The sequence below is a fragment of the Salvia miltiorrhiza genome, chromosome 2, assembly GCF_028751815.1.
Source record: "Salvia miltiorrhiza cultivar Shanhuang (shh) chromosome 2, IMPLAD_Smil_shh, whole genome shotgun sequence".
Classification (NCBI taxonomy): domain Eukaryota; kingdom Viridiplantae; phylum Streptophyta; class Magnoliopsida; order Lamiales; family Lamiaceae; genus Salvia; species Salvia miltiorrhiza.
In genome coordinates, this window is record NC_080388.1 from 74,352,543 (window position 1) to 74,366,533 (window position 13,991).

General features: G+C 39.6%; 2 protein-coding genes across 3 annotated transcripts; both read right to left on the bottom strand.

The window, feature by feature from the left end:
- Nucleotides 1-37: 37 nt before the first annotated feature.
- Nucleotides 38-4,053, bottom strand: LOC131009195 (glutamate receptor 3.4-like). Its single transcript, XM_057936447.1, has 6 exons — nucleotides 3,463-4,053; nucleotides 1,779-3,106; nucleotides 1,408-1,685; nucleotides 1,294-1,325; nucleotides 771-1,180; nucleotides 38-657 (listed from the first exon to the last, which is right to left on the bottom strand). The coding sequence occupies exons 1-6, from the start codon at nucleotides 3,752-3,754 to the stop codon at nucleotides 202-204; spliced, it is 2,796 nt and encodes a 931-aa protein (XP_057792430.1). The 5' UTR covers nucleotides 3,755-4,053; the 3' UTR covers nucleotides 38-201.
- Nucleotides 4,054-6,638: 2,585 nt separating this feature from the next.
- On the bottom strand, nucleotides 6,639-13,073 carry LOC131009346 (aconitate hydratase, cytoplasmic). 2 transcript variants are annotated; one of them, XM_057936643.1, is made up of 20 exons: nucleotides 12,476-13,073; nucleotides 11,824-11,928; nucleotides 11,420-11,580; nucleotides 11,235-11,327; nucleotides 10,940-11,125; nucleotides 10,593-10,754; nucleotides 10,319-10,463; nucleotides 10,094-10,236; nucleotides 9,931-9,987; nucleotides 9,761-9,840; nucleotides 9,601-9,676; nucleotides 9,190-9,375; nucleotides 9,042-9,109; nucleotides 8,847-8,965; nucleotides 8,595-8,716; nucleotides 8,265-8,363; nucleotides 7,703-8,182; nucleotides 7,514-7,612; nucleotides 7,184-7,426; nucleotides 6,639-7,100 (listed from the first exon to the last, which is right to left on the bottom strand). In XM_057936643.1, exons 1-20 carry the CDS (start codon nucleotides 12,768-12,770, stop codon nucleotides 7,032-7,034), a joined length of 2,988 nt encoding a protein of 995 aa, XP_057792626.1. In that variant the 5' UTR covers nucleotides 12,771-13,073; the 3' UTR covers nucleotides 6,639-7,031. The 2 variants fall into 2 exon arrangements, with proteins under 2 accessions (XP_057792626.1, XP_057792625.1); XM_057936642.1 differs by having other exon boundaries at nucleotides 6,639-7,426.
- Between the last annotated feature and the right edge of the window lie 918 nt (nucleotides 13,074-13,991).

Consider the following 13,991-nt stretch of genomic DNA (forward strand, 5'->3'; position numbering starts at 1 on the left):
GTGTCAGATTGTTCAATCCACACACACACACACACAGTGGCAGAGGATTAATTTATCTTATACTTCTTCCTTATCTGTCATAAATTCAAAAATCAGGTAAAGAATGAAGAAAAATGCCCCTGTTGCAGCATTTTCCCTCTCAAACATTTTACCTATCAATCTCCAACAATATGTCTTATTATTCACAATAGTCTCACAAAACTAGGTTATGTGTTCGGGCCTTGGCCCGTCGGAGCCTTGGCCGGCGGCGGCTTCCCTGTTCGAGTCTTCCTTCTTTTGCCTGAACATGTCTTTTATCTCCGTCTCTTTCCTATCGATGATATCCATAAGAGCCTTGAAGAGCCCACAGATACGCGATCGGCAGGTCGAACCAGCCGCAACCACAACCGGCCCTCCGTCGGTGCTCAACCTCTTGTATTGGAAACAAACCCGGCCGAAGAAGAACGCCAAAGCACCGAAGCATGCGATGGCGCAGATAAGGAACAAGCCCCAGAAGCTCTTCAACGAAAGCCTAACCTCGTCGGCTGGGTTGTCTAGGTTTGAGCATCGCTCGCGTGGGAGCCACTTATCGTGGATTCGTTGAAGTTCTCCGTTTTCCGATAGCTGGAGGATGGTAGTCGACAGGTCAACGGCCAACGGAGAATCTCTCTGAAAGGCCTGGTGAGCACGAAAGTCGAAAAGATGAAAATCAAGAATATTGAAATTTGAGACGATAGAAGGGCCTACTACGTGCACTCAGTGACGGAGCCAGGAATTTTCAAGAAACTTACGAATCCCCATCCGCTCTTGGTGAACTCCTGTCCAACGGTGGTGTACAGGCACCGCGTGTTGGACAAGAAGAGCTCGACGTAGGGGAGCTCATCGATGATGGCGGCCACCCCTCCGCCAGTCGGGCCTCGTTGCAGAGCCCTAATGTACTCGTCTTCGCTCTTCAACACCCGGAGCCTCGACTCGGCTACGTTTAGGTCATCGATGAGGTATCTATGCACAAATGATCCATCTTGGATCCCTATAGGCTCCCAACCTGAGAGCAAGCTATCAATTCCTTGAATTCTTGAACTAAGTTGCTGCACTGTGAGAATTGATGTCAAACTAGCTGTATAACTTGAATTGATAACCAACACTACATAAAGCCACAATATGAGCACCAATCTTCCAAGTGTGCTAACAGTGTTTTCTCCTGCAAAAATAGTTAAACCTGAGACCTTTGAACTCGGAAAATTCTATACTACTTCACGAGGCCGTGCCTCGCCACCACCAGATTTTCGTCGTTTACGACAAAAGAATACTTACTGTGTGAGAAAAACATGGTTGAGAAGCTGAACCTGAAACAAAACAACATAGTTTTTAGCTGCAGCCAAACATGGGATGCCTAGGAATCACCTATTAGGGTTAACGAATACCTACCAAAACACGGTCACGAGCTGCTGACTCGGAGGCCCCCGGAACTCAGCGTTCATCCGGTGTTCAAGAATCCACACGACGGTGCCCACGAAGAGGAAGAAGACCCCGGTCACACACCACATCTGCCAAGTAAACGGCTTCAGAAATGCCCACGGGCTCGATTTAACCTCCTGCATCGGAGCAACCACGACGAGGCCGGATTCCATGTAGGGCTGTGTGAAGTCCAGCAGCCTAGTTCTGTTTGTTGTGATGGTCACATCTCCAACAGCAGCATCATATCTCTGTCAAAAAACCACAACAAACTTGACTTCCTACACAATGTGGTAGTATAATTAGAGAGGGAAAAGCAGAGTGTTTGAGAGAGAGAGGCTCACATCTTGCACAACAGCATTGACAAGATTGTCAAAGGAAGGATTCCTTCTACCATCTCCAAACAAGATATATTGGTGAGGGACAGGATAAGGCAACAAAGCAACTGCAGCTTCAAACACATCAATGCAGAATCCTTTAGCCCCTAAAGGCCCTTCATCTTTAGTCACAAAGCTAGGGAAAGTCACCCGGTAAGGCACCGCGATCTGCAGAGGCTTCCCGTTGTCCGGAAACACCCATCCACGAGGCCTCTTCGCGGCCTCCCCCGGCCATATCACACCATACAGATGCTGCTGGCTTGTGTTTGATGGCTTTGTTTGTTGTGTCTCTGGAGGAACTGTCGATAGGCCCGTCTGATTCGACCAGTAGCCAAGACTGCGCGAGCCAGAGCCCCCGAAGTTGAGAACATCAAATGACGGATGGACCAGATTCTTGTCCGAATCAAACTGGACTCGACCAGCCACACCACTGAAGTTTGTCCTGAGCAGCTCCTGCAGCAGCCTCGAGCCCTCGTTGAAGACTCGTAGAGATGTGACTCTGGTGCCATTAGCCTCTTGCAGCCTCGGATCATCGGAGAAGGTGATGGTTCCACCACTAGAGAAGAACTCGTTGAGGGCTCGAGCTAGCAGCCACACTGTGTCATAAGCATAGAGCGCGTAGGAGTTGAAGCGCGCTGTCTCTTTGCCCTCGAGCCTTCTCCAACGAGATGCAAACCGTGCTTTGAGGTCAGAATCCGGAGTGTGGTGGCGAAGTGCAACCACACCTTGTATGAGCTCGAACGTCTCTGGCTCGACCTCAGAGGAATCTAGCAGAGAAGCAAGCCAATCTGTGGCTATCCAAACATAGCCATTGCTCATCATCCCAAGCTTGCTAGCTACTGAGAAGATGTTGAGGCCGGAATCCGGATTCACATGTACAACGAAAACTCGAGTCTCTAACAAGTTTGCTCCCACCAACAAGCTGTCAATCTCAGCTCTTGAAGCACCGGGGGTTAAGGCTGCCTTGTAGGAGATCTTGGCTCGTTTCTTGGCGAGTGCATCGCCTAACACAGAGATGCCGTTCCTGCCATAGTCATCGTCCACGAAGATGGCCACCACTTCGCCCCATCCAAAATACGCGATGAGATCAGCAACTGCATACATCTGGAAATGATCACTTATGGTTGTTCTGAGGAAGTAAGGGTACTGATGCTGAGCTGAGAGAGTGGGATCCGTTGCAGCAAACGACAGGAGTGGCACGTGAAGCTCGTTCGTGATGTAGGAAATCGAGTGAGCTATGCCCGAGGATTGTGGCCCGAGTGCAGCAACAATGTCTTTCCCCATAAGCTGCATAGCTGCACAAGTAAGGAGGCAATGTCAAGATTTCTGTAATTTTTTTCTTGCTTTTTTCTTAGATCAAACAACAATGAATCAAACCTGTTTCTCTTGTCCTAAGATGGGCTAATCAAGAATTTCATGCTCATAGTCATATATACTAAACTTTTGAAATATGATACAATGCTTTTAACAGAAAAAAGTTGCCATTTTTGTGCAGGATAAAATGATGGTGGCCTTCTAGGCATGCCAAAAAGCAAACTTTTTTCTCTTATAAAAACAACTTATTAATAAGGACTAAATCAGCCATTCTTAGACACAATCTTGCTAGTGAAAATGGCAAGAAACTGAATAAAAGTTTTTTTAAAAAACTCACCTTCATATGTTCCAAGAAAACCACTGCAGTTAGTATCCTGCACGATGAGATTGAGCTTCGTCCCGTTGAGAATGCTCGAATCCGAGTTCACGTCTCGAATTGCAGCAGTGAGAGCTGGCCCTGCAGACCTCCCAATGGTAGAGTTGAATGTGAACAATGCTCCAATGCTTATCACTTTTGGCCTAACAGAAGTGGCACTTGAATTTCTTGCATTGCCCTTCCCTTCCATGGCTAAGCAGAAACAAAAAATCAAGAAAACCAAAGCCCTTTTCATATATAAACAAGCCTGCATTTTTCAAGAAGTGCAGATCAAAATCTTGAAGTTACAAAAAGCTAAAAACCCACAATTTGTTGAAGTCAGAGGTTCAAGATTTTCAAACAAACATGTTAACCCAATGCTGAAAAATGCAATCTTGGAGTGAAGAAACAGAAGTTAGAAGGTTTATGATGGAGGCAGTAAGAGTGTCACTAGCCATTTCAATGAGTATATATTTAAATACAGAAAATCCCACCAAATATTTCAAAGAAAAACAGATTGTTGTCACATCCATAAACAATATTGACAGTGACAAAAGAATGTGTACACCTCAAACTTCTTAGTACAGCAAAGAACTGAACAAAACATGTATACACAACTCTGGTGCACGTGGATATATTAAATATGTTAATGTGGATTAATTATCATTAATTACATTATAAGCACTATGTATTTGTAAGTAGGCCTATAAAGGGCTGTTTAGTGTTAATGACTCTTAAAGCAAAATATTAATGAGACAAAGATGGAAGTAAGATAGCCTAAAAAAGCCTAGAAACAGTCATCTTGCAAGCTAGGGAAAGAATTATTCTTCCTTGTCTGTTTTTACTTACACAAACTAGCTGTCAAATTTTGAACTTTAACTGCTAAAAGTGAAATTTTGCTTGCTAAATACTCTCATTACAAACAGTAGTTATTGCCCAAAATGTGGGATTGCTCTATTTATGTAAGTTGCTCCTTTTGCCTCATTGAAATATAGTCTCCTTTTATTTTTTTTCATATAAATTAAGAAAATTCATTTGATGTTCTTTGAAAAATATACTCCCTTCGTCCCTCAAATAAGTTCCTCTTTTTCCTTTTTGGGACGTCCCCCAAATAAGTTCCTCTTTCTTTCTTTTCATTTTTGGACAACTACCCCACCACTAATAATACTTTATTTAATCTTACTTTTCACTTTTTCACCACTCTCAATACTACTTATAACACCTTTTCACCTTTTCACCACTCCCAATAATAATTATAACATATTTTTCTCCACTATCAATACATTTTATTATTTTTCCTTAAAATACGTGCTGTCCCCAAAGAGAAACTATTTTGGGGACGGAGGGAGTAATTTATATACAATTTTTTTTCTTCCTTATTTCACTAATATTCCCTCCGTCCTCATACAATGTATCCAATTTGTCATTTTCGTCTGTGCACATAAAATGTATTATTCAGTATATTTTTAGTAGGTTTTCCGATCACAATAAAGTGTGATCCTTACTCCACTCACAACACATTCAACTATTTTATTAAAATCCGTACCATTTAGACATGGATACTTTTTATGAGGATGAAGAGAAAATTAAATAAGATTATTTTAGTATAAATAATCCAAATCAAGAAAATAGACTATATTTTGGAACATCTTAAGATGTTGCTTGATTTGTATTTGAATAATATAAAGTCATAAACTATTGAGCAATAATTATATTTTAACAGAAGACAGAGACTGTTTGGAAAGCCAAGTTGAAGCATAATCTTTGATTATATAGTTTTTGCGTGGGGCCCATGTGTCTGGTTCGTGAAACATGTGTAATTAATTAGAAGATAAATGATAAAGAAAAGTTGACTAATGGTTTAATTTTAGATTAATTTTTTTGATTTACCATCCCAACTGTAGTTTTGTATTTTAGCATAGCTTCATCATCACATCCTAATCAAGAATCAGCATTTTGTGTAATATATAAGATTATCTTATATGTGTTCGATTACTTTAGATTAAATCGATTTAAAATTGATCTGATCCAATCCATCAAGATTAATATGATAAGATTAATTCGATGCAACATTATCCCGAGACTTAATCGAACAATATATCACGAGATTAAAAGTCATGCCTAATCTACTAAATCGAATACTTTCATCACCAAATTTCAAGATTATTTATCTCAAACACATTCATATAGTGGTTATGGACATAAAAAAATGACTAGTTAATATTGGGTTCACGTTGCCAATGAGACCTAATTCAAATGGCAAAGTTGAGGTACCTAAGTCTCGCCTGTTGCTGGTGAATTATTTGATTATATAATTATACCTCTTATAATTCTAAAAAAAAAAAAAAAACTCGATTCACGTTGTTAAATTAAATGTTGTTACTCAAAGAGAATCTAGGAGTAATGAGAAGCAACATGTTCAATTAAATGTGGAAAACTTTTTCTCAATACTTTCCTTAACATCAAATTTAAATTTACTTTGAGTTTACTTCTTAAACTCGCTTAAGCACTGCAAGTATTTTTTTTCTTTTCTTTTCTTTTCTTTTAATTTTGATTTTCTATGTTTTGTTTACATCTCTAGAAATTATGAGATTGCTCTTATGTGTTATGCACGAAATAATCATAGTATTTCATCTTGTTATTGCACTTATTCATGAGAGCATCAATCAACACTTCACAAGTGATCAACAACATTAGCTCAAAAGAGAAAAAAAAAAAAAAAAAGGTGATAGAACAACATTGTATCGTATTATAACCAGAGTTAATTGCCTATAAATTATTCCTTCCGTCTCACACAAAATACCCCTTTAAAAATGGTATAGATTTTAAAAAATGTTAGATAAAAATATATTATGAATGAACAAATGATCCCACTTTATGAAAAGTAGAGATGAAAATTAAAGAAATTGTAGTGAGATAGTGTGTAAAGATAGAAAATGACATGTTTTTATGATACGACCAAAAATGACAAAATGAGTACGTTTTTATGAGACGGTGGGAGTATTAAACTTTTCATCAAATTCTAATTTTCCCTACAAATTTTAAAATTTGACATAACAATTACCAAAATCCTAATTAGCAAAATCAGAGTATTAAATATCAACAGTTCAATAAGTTATAAGCAATTAACCCTCACAAGAAATTATCCAAGAACACCATTTCAACATAAGATTGGAAATTATAAGCTTCATTTCGAGCAAATATCATTCTAAAAAACTTTGAAATTCATCTCCACCATTTGTACTACTAATCGGGCGCCGGCGCACGGCGCCAAATGAGTTTATCCAGTGCGCACCGATAAGCACAAGCCGAATAAAAATCTAATATTTCTCCTGTTTCCATCCAAGGCCGAAATTTTATTACAAAAAAAGGAAATTACTCTTCTTGCATGGCATGGCATGGCATGGCATGGCATTGCAGTTGCTTGACCTTGAAGGAAGCAATAGAATTCTCCATCACCTTTTGACAGGATGCAAAATAATGGAAATTTTTATTCTAACATTGTATAGATTCGAGGAAATGTGGTTCATGGCTCTCATCAAAATGGCCTCTTACTGCACTATCAGCTGGCGAATTACGTACGGAAGAATACCGCCATTGTTGAAGTACTCGAGCTCGACCTGAAACACAAGTATAAGCAGGATACGACGCAGAAATTTGATCCATTAAGCAAGCGGATGATGAGTGGTTTTTTAGTTTTTACCTCGGTGTCAAAACGGACAGTGCATGTGAACTGCTTTCCATTGTCCGTGCGGACAATGATGTCTTGGCCAGGGCGGATATCGGATATTTTGCTGGGAAGGTCGATGGTGTAGCGTTCCTGACCCGTCAACCCTAATGACTCGGCATCCTCACCGGCCTTGAAGCATAGAGGGACAATGCCCATTCCTACCAGATTACTGCGATGGATCCTCTCAAAGGATTTGGCAATCACTGCTTTAACACCCTGTTGAAATGATAGAGTAACCCGAATAAGTTTGGAGTTTCGTGTTAGTGTAATGGATTATAGCAATAATCAGCATGCTTGGCTTACCAACAACATAGGGCCCTTCGCGGCCCAATCTCTGGAGCTTCCGCTACCATACTCTGCTCCGGCCAAGATAATGGTGTCCTGCCCCGCAGTCTTGTATTTCTGGAAGATTTGTTTAGGTTAATACGAGACAGAAGATGGAGTATATGTTTACGCTGGAATAGATTGAGGGGAAGGTTCGAGGAGATCTACCATTGCAGCATCAAATACGGAAAGTTTCTCTCCGGTTGGAATGTGGACTGTCTTCGGGCCAACTTCCCCTTTCAACAACTTGTTGACGAGACGGATGTTTGCAAAAGTTCCTCTTGCCATGATTTCATCATTACCACGTCGACTGCCATAGGAATTGAAGTCCTTGCGTTCAACTCCACGTTCAATGAGATATTTGGCAGCGGGACTATCCTTGTTGATGTTTCCAGCCGGTGAGATGTGATCTGTTGTGATACTGTCACCAAAGTTCAGCAAGCAGTATGCATCTTTTACACTGTGTGGGCCGGGAGGATCCATGGTCATATTCTTGAAGTACGGTGGCTCGTGAATGTAAGTCGAAGTTGGATCCCATGAGTACAGCTTGTCATTGGGAACGATTAACTGATTCCACATGGGGTTACCCTTAGTGATGGCCTCGTACGTGCTCCTGAACATTTCTGGCAATACACTCGATTGAACCGCCTAAAAGATGTTCTCCTCAAAGTCAGCGGGTTCATCATTTTAAGATCATGCAATTTAAAAGAAATACAGATATTTTGCATACCTCAGCGACTTCATGAGTTGTTGGCCAGATATCCCTAAAGTATACTTCTCTTCCATTCTTGCCTACACCAATTGGCTCTTTATCGAAATCAATATCAACCTGTCAAAGTAAGTAAACAGGCGATAATGCATTCATCCTTCGAGGATCAACATATTTTCAGCAAATTCAGATATGCCCAACTCAAATTTCACACTTATGGCACTCGTTATAAAAGGAAAACACAGGCACAAAATAGGGCATTTCTGTCGTTCATGGGACTAATACGGTATGTGTGTTTCACTTAAAAACTTTGATGATTGTACAGAATTGTAATAAGAATTAATCACTAACCGTGCCAGCAAGGGCATATGCGACAACTAGAGGAGGTGAGGCAAGATAGTTTGCTCTCGTCAAGGGATGGACACGACCTTCAAAATTACGATTTCCAGAAAGTACTGCAGCTGCAACAATATCTGGAGAACACAGCAAAAACTGAATTAATAGGACAAACTTCACAAGCATGCAACAAAACACAGACAAACTAGAGTATAGCTTCGATAATCATATTTCTCGAGATATAGGAAGACAAAGCTGTGCAATTACCATTTTCTGTTATAGCAGCACCAACTGATTCATCCAAGTCACCAGAGTTGCCGATGCAAGTTGTACAACCATATCCGACAATATTGAAGCCTTGATGATTCAAGTATTCCTGCAGCCCACTGCATCATTGAAAGCACACATTGTCTGTTGTCCGTGGCAAACTATTGGACATAACATTGAAGTCACAATCAGTACCTCTTATCTAGATATTTTTTCACCACTCCAGAGCCTGGAGCAAGGCTTGTTTTGACCCATGGTTTTACCTGATAAATTATCCGCATTAGCTTTACATGAAAACATTTGAATTCGAAAGTTCAGCTGCGTTCATGACAAAACAGCAAACCTGTAGACCCAGATCGTACGCCTTTTTTGCTACGAGACCAGCCCCAAGCATAACACTGGGGTTTGATGTGTTTGTACAACTTGTGATTGCAGCAATCACAACGCTGCCGTGCCTAAGTTCTGCAGGCTGTCCTTGGAATGAAAATTGCACCACTTTTTCCTGTGCTTCCTTGGGCACAGCAAATCCCTACATTTGCAGTTAGATAATGATTTAGTAGAATTCCAGGTAAGGAAGTACCAATCAAACATAAACATGACATAACGCTTCTCTTGAATTATTTCCAAACCAAAAAACAAGAGTACCACAAGCCCCTACTTCATTCACATCCCGCAACACTAAACCATTAGTACAGGGCCTTTTGAATGTCAAAACTAAGGTTTAATAACAATAAATTACAGGTTATATCCTCACCTTGAATCCAACCTTGCTATCAAGGCAAGAGTGCCAGTCAGCTTTCATTTCTTTCAATGTTACACGATCATGAGGCCTATCAAATAAGTAAAAGAATGGGTATCACAAACACATGCAACTAATAAAGATGAATGAACACACAGAATTCTTGGTACAAAACCTTTTTGGTCCTGAGATACATGGTTCAACATCTGACAGGTCCAGTTGCAAGTAGGATGAGTACACTCGTTCTTGTTGAGGCTGGCATTTGGAGAGAATGAAGAAGATATTCAGAAAAAACTAAAAAGTTTTCTTAAGAAACACTGTATCACAACAAGCATAAAAGTCTACCTCACTGTAATCAACGAACATATTGTTTGCACGCAAATAAGCTTCAATCATTTCCACCTAAATATTGATTCATTGGGGGTTACATGATTTGCAAACAAAAAAAAATAGTATGGGATTAGATAATTTTCATTATATTTTAGCAAATGCTGTAATATGTGCTTACAGTCTCATCGCTTCTGCCAGTTAATTTCAAGTATTGTAAGGTAACACGATCTACAGGGAAGAACCCCATAGTTGCACCATACTCTGGAGACATGTTTGCAATAGTAGCCCTGTCAGCTAGCGAAATTTCACCCACACCAGCACCTGTTCACAACAATATGACCTTAATAAGGTGATTTAATAGAGGCAAAGTGTGTGAAACATCAAGATTGAGTATTAGTATTACCATGAAATTCAACAAACTTTCCAACAACACCATGTTTTCTTAGCATTTGTGTCACTGTCAAAACCAAGTCAGTAGCAGTGACACCATCCCGTAACTTCCCTGACAACTTGAATCCAACAACTCCTGGCAACACCATGCTCATTGGCTGTCAGATAATTGCGTTAGTTACATGGTGCAAAAGCATCTTGACTTGGATCCATCAAATGTAAAAGAGATTGAACAAAGACAGGCAAGTGACTCAAAAATGAAAGATCTTCCAATTTAGAGTTCATACCTGTCCAAGCATAGCTGCCTCTGCTTCAATACCTCCAACTCCCCATCCAGCAACTCCAAGCCCATCAATCATGGTGGTATGTGAGTCGGTCCCAACAACACTATCTGGGTAAAGTAATCCATCATTATTGAAGACGACGCGTCCGAGATACTCAAGATTGACCTAAAACCATAGCATGGCATATAATAGCATCAACATAGATGATAAGGCACAAACTGATGTAGAACCTATAATTTTCAATCTGATCAATCAAAATTGCAATTTTACAAAATATAACCATACCAGAAACGTGAATCGCACTAAACAATATGATGCAAGGAAATAAAACCACTAATGTTGCTCCATACCTGGTGCACAATACCCGACCCCGGTGGAACAACAAGCATGTTTTGGAAAGCATTAGAACCCCACTTCAGAAAAGCAAATCTTTCCCTGTTTCTTTGGAACTCAAGCTCCATATTGGCTTGAACGGCATTTTCAGATCTAGCAACATCAACTTGAACTGAATGATCAATAACTAGATCTACTGGAACCTGCAATACCATCCGCACATCGAAATTAATAGTCTAGGAATGTTATTTGTGAAATTTACTAATTTCTCATTTCATAGTTCCGGAAATAAGCAGAAAATATGGAACATACCAATGGATTGATCTTGTCAGAATCACTGCCAAGCCTGTTCATAGCATCACGCATACAAGCAAGGTCGACAACAGCAGGTACACCAGTAAAATCCTAGCAATAGTGAGAAATATTTTCAAATGAAATCAGCTAAAGTGGTTCTAATGAAGGTACAAAAGTCAATATAGTTCAACCAAGACCAGTACCTGCAGAAGTACACGGGCAGGCTTGAAAGGAATCTCAACTAGCTTTGGAGAAGTTTTTTCCCAGTCAATGATCTTCTCAACATCTTCCTTAGTTACTTGGAAGCCATCACAATTACGTATCGCGGATTCGAGAAGAATTCTGATAGAGTACGGCAGCTTATCTGCAATTATATATCAGGCACACAAATCCTCATTATAAAGTTCTATATGACAAGATTTTTTACTGCAGATAAGGTTGGCAGCTACATTAGATAAAAAGTGTGGTGTTAACTGTTTGTTAGGTTATTCAAAAATTCAATAGATGTGCTTATGCAGTGAAGAGAAGTAAGTATTGGATTATTTAAGGAATAAGGGCGAGCATGTTCTAGGAGAATGGGAAGTCTCGACCAAGTAAGGAAGCTTACCTATCCTTGGATCATTTAAAGCAGGCAGACTGTAAAACTTTCCAAATTCACCACCACCAGGCTTCGGCAGACTAGTGAAAATTCCCTTGAAAGCATTCTCAGAGGCTGAAACCACATTACGAAGAGTAAGCTTACTTAATACAAGCATATAAAACTATATTTCAGAAAATTAATATTCCATTAAAAAAAGGATCAAATCATTCCATGAAACACTTTACGACCAATAAAAGTCATTGACAGAATGCTAGGAAAGGTCATTTTCTGGGCTATACTGATACGGATATGCTATACTTTTATATAACCTTCTAGCTCAAATGTGTTCAATCTTATGCCGTAGAAATGACCGAACATAACAAAACAGACAGCAATTGAACACAAAACAAAACAAAAAAATTTAAAAAAATAATGAAACCTAATTCATCCTACACTTAAATAAAAAAAATCCAACATTTCAAAGCGGATCATACACATACATAAAACCAATCAAAATTTCACGATCAAACAAGCACTCAACAGCTCCATTTCCAGCAGCAAAATACATTAACAGCAGCTACAAAATCTCAACAAAAAAAAGAAAAAAATCGCACCAGCACTCAAACACCATAACGAAACAAACAAACAAACAAAAGCAGAAAACGACTATACCACCCACCCATCGTGGCGATCTTGCGATGCAGCAGGCTGTCAGACGCCAAAGCAGCGATCCTGATCTGCGACGCGGCACTGGTGGGGGAGTTCCAACCAACGCCGTGGCTCCACCTCGCCGCCGCCGACGACAAATAGCTCAGAGATCGGAGATTCTGCTGCCCCGGCGACTGCGGGCTACCAGCGGAGGGACGCGGAGGCGCGGCTGGTTTCCTAGAGAGAGAAGAGGAGAAGGCTCTTCTGGTGGAGGAGGAGTGAGAAGCCCTCTTTAGGAGAGCCGAGGTGCCGCTGGTTATATACATGACGCCGAATTTTGAAGCGAAACTGCGTGCGCCTGTCACATCCAAACCGAAACAGAAAATCGGCGCAGGGATAAGGATCGGTATGGGGATTGAGAGGTGGAATCGAAGTGCGTGCCTGAGGATGAAGAAATGGTGAATATATATGAGGAGAAATCAGAGGAATTGACGGAGATGAGATTTTATGGGAAGAGGGTTGAATGCTTGTGGGGGGCACATGAGAGATGATGAGACGACTTTGATTTTTTCTTCGCTTTTTATATGCTTTTGTGGGAAATTTGGACACGGCCCATTCGGGAAGGGCACCACCATTTTCCATGGTCACTTGTCATTAAATTTTGAATATTACTACTATTCTCTCACAAAAAGAGAAAAAAAAAAGATTGTTGGTAGTATAATAGGTAAATAAGTTGATATATTGAGGATGATGGTGGTGTTCAATTCGAACTGTAATCGGTTGAAAGTCAATGGTTCGGGCCCAGACCGTTGACCACGGGTTGGAACCGCTCGGTCTGTACCGTTGACCACGGGTTGGTGTGTTATGGGAATGTTTATAAATTGAAATAGACTTGGTTTTTTGTTACCAGAATGATAAAAATAGAGTATTTTTTAGGGACGGGCGAAGTATATTTTTTAAAATATAAATTATGGATTGTTTTTAATCGATATATGGTAGATTCGTCATTTCACTATGTAAATTTACGATGCTAGGTTCAGGATCCATAATAAGTGAAAACTTATAATACTATGTGTCTGTAGCGAATATACTTCCTTTGTACTTAAACAATAGTACTAGAACGGCACATATTTTAATAAAAGTGACTGAATATATTGTGAATAGAGAAAAAGTCTCACATTAGGTAGGGTTAATAATGATTAATCAATTATATTGTGAAAAAAAAAGACTCATTACATGATAGAATAGATAAATAAGTTGATATTTTGAAAGTAATATATTGTGGGGTAGTAATTTAACATAAATTGTGATATAGTATAATTTAACATGTCTTATGTATTTAAGAAATCGCATATTAACATCTTTTTGTTTCGAAAATTTTAGCAATATCATATAGTAATCAATATAAATACAAGTGATCAATTGACAATTCGAATAAGTAGGAGGCATTTCAAGGTAAATTAAATTTGTAAACTGTTTCTTTCACTAACTTGACAAATACGAAACGTATCATAAATGTGAAATAAAATTATTAAGTTAGAATTAAA

Excerpts from the sequence above, each read along its gene's own strand:
- LOC131009195 (XM_057936447.1), bottom strand. The coding sequence starts at position 3,754 with ATGCAGGCTTGTTTATATATGAAAAGGGCTTTGGTTTTCTTGATTTTT. Across the intron at positions 1,686-1,778 it reads TCAATGCTGTTGTGCAAGAT|AGATATGATGCTGCTGTTGG; the intron begins GTGAGCCTCTCT and ends GTTTTTTGACAG. Across the intron at positions 1,181-1,293 it reads AACCATGTTTTTCTCACACA|GAGAAAACACTGTTAGCACA; the intron begins GTAAGTATTCTT and ends CTATTTTTGCAG.
- LOC131009346 (XM_057936642.1), bottom strand. The coding sequence starts at position 12,770 with ATGTATATAACCAGCGGCACCTCGGCTCTCCTAAAGAGGGCTTCTCAC. Across the intron at positions 8,364-8,594 it reads CATATGCCCTTGCTGGCACG|GTTGATATTGATTTCGATAA; the intron begins GTTAGTGATTAA and ends TTACTTTGACAG. Across the intron at positions 8,183-8,264 it reads CAACTCATGAAGTCGCTGAG|GCGGTTCAATCGAGTGTATT; the intron begins GTATGCAAAATA and ends AACATCTTTTAG.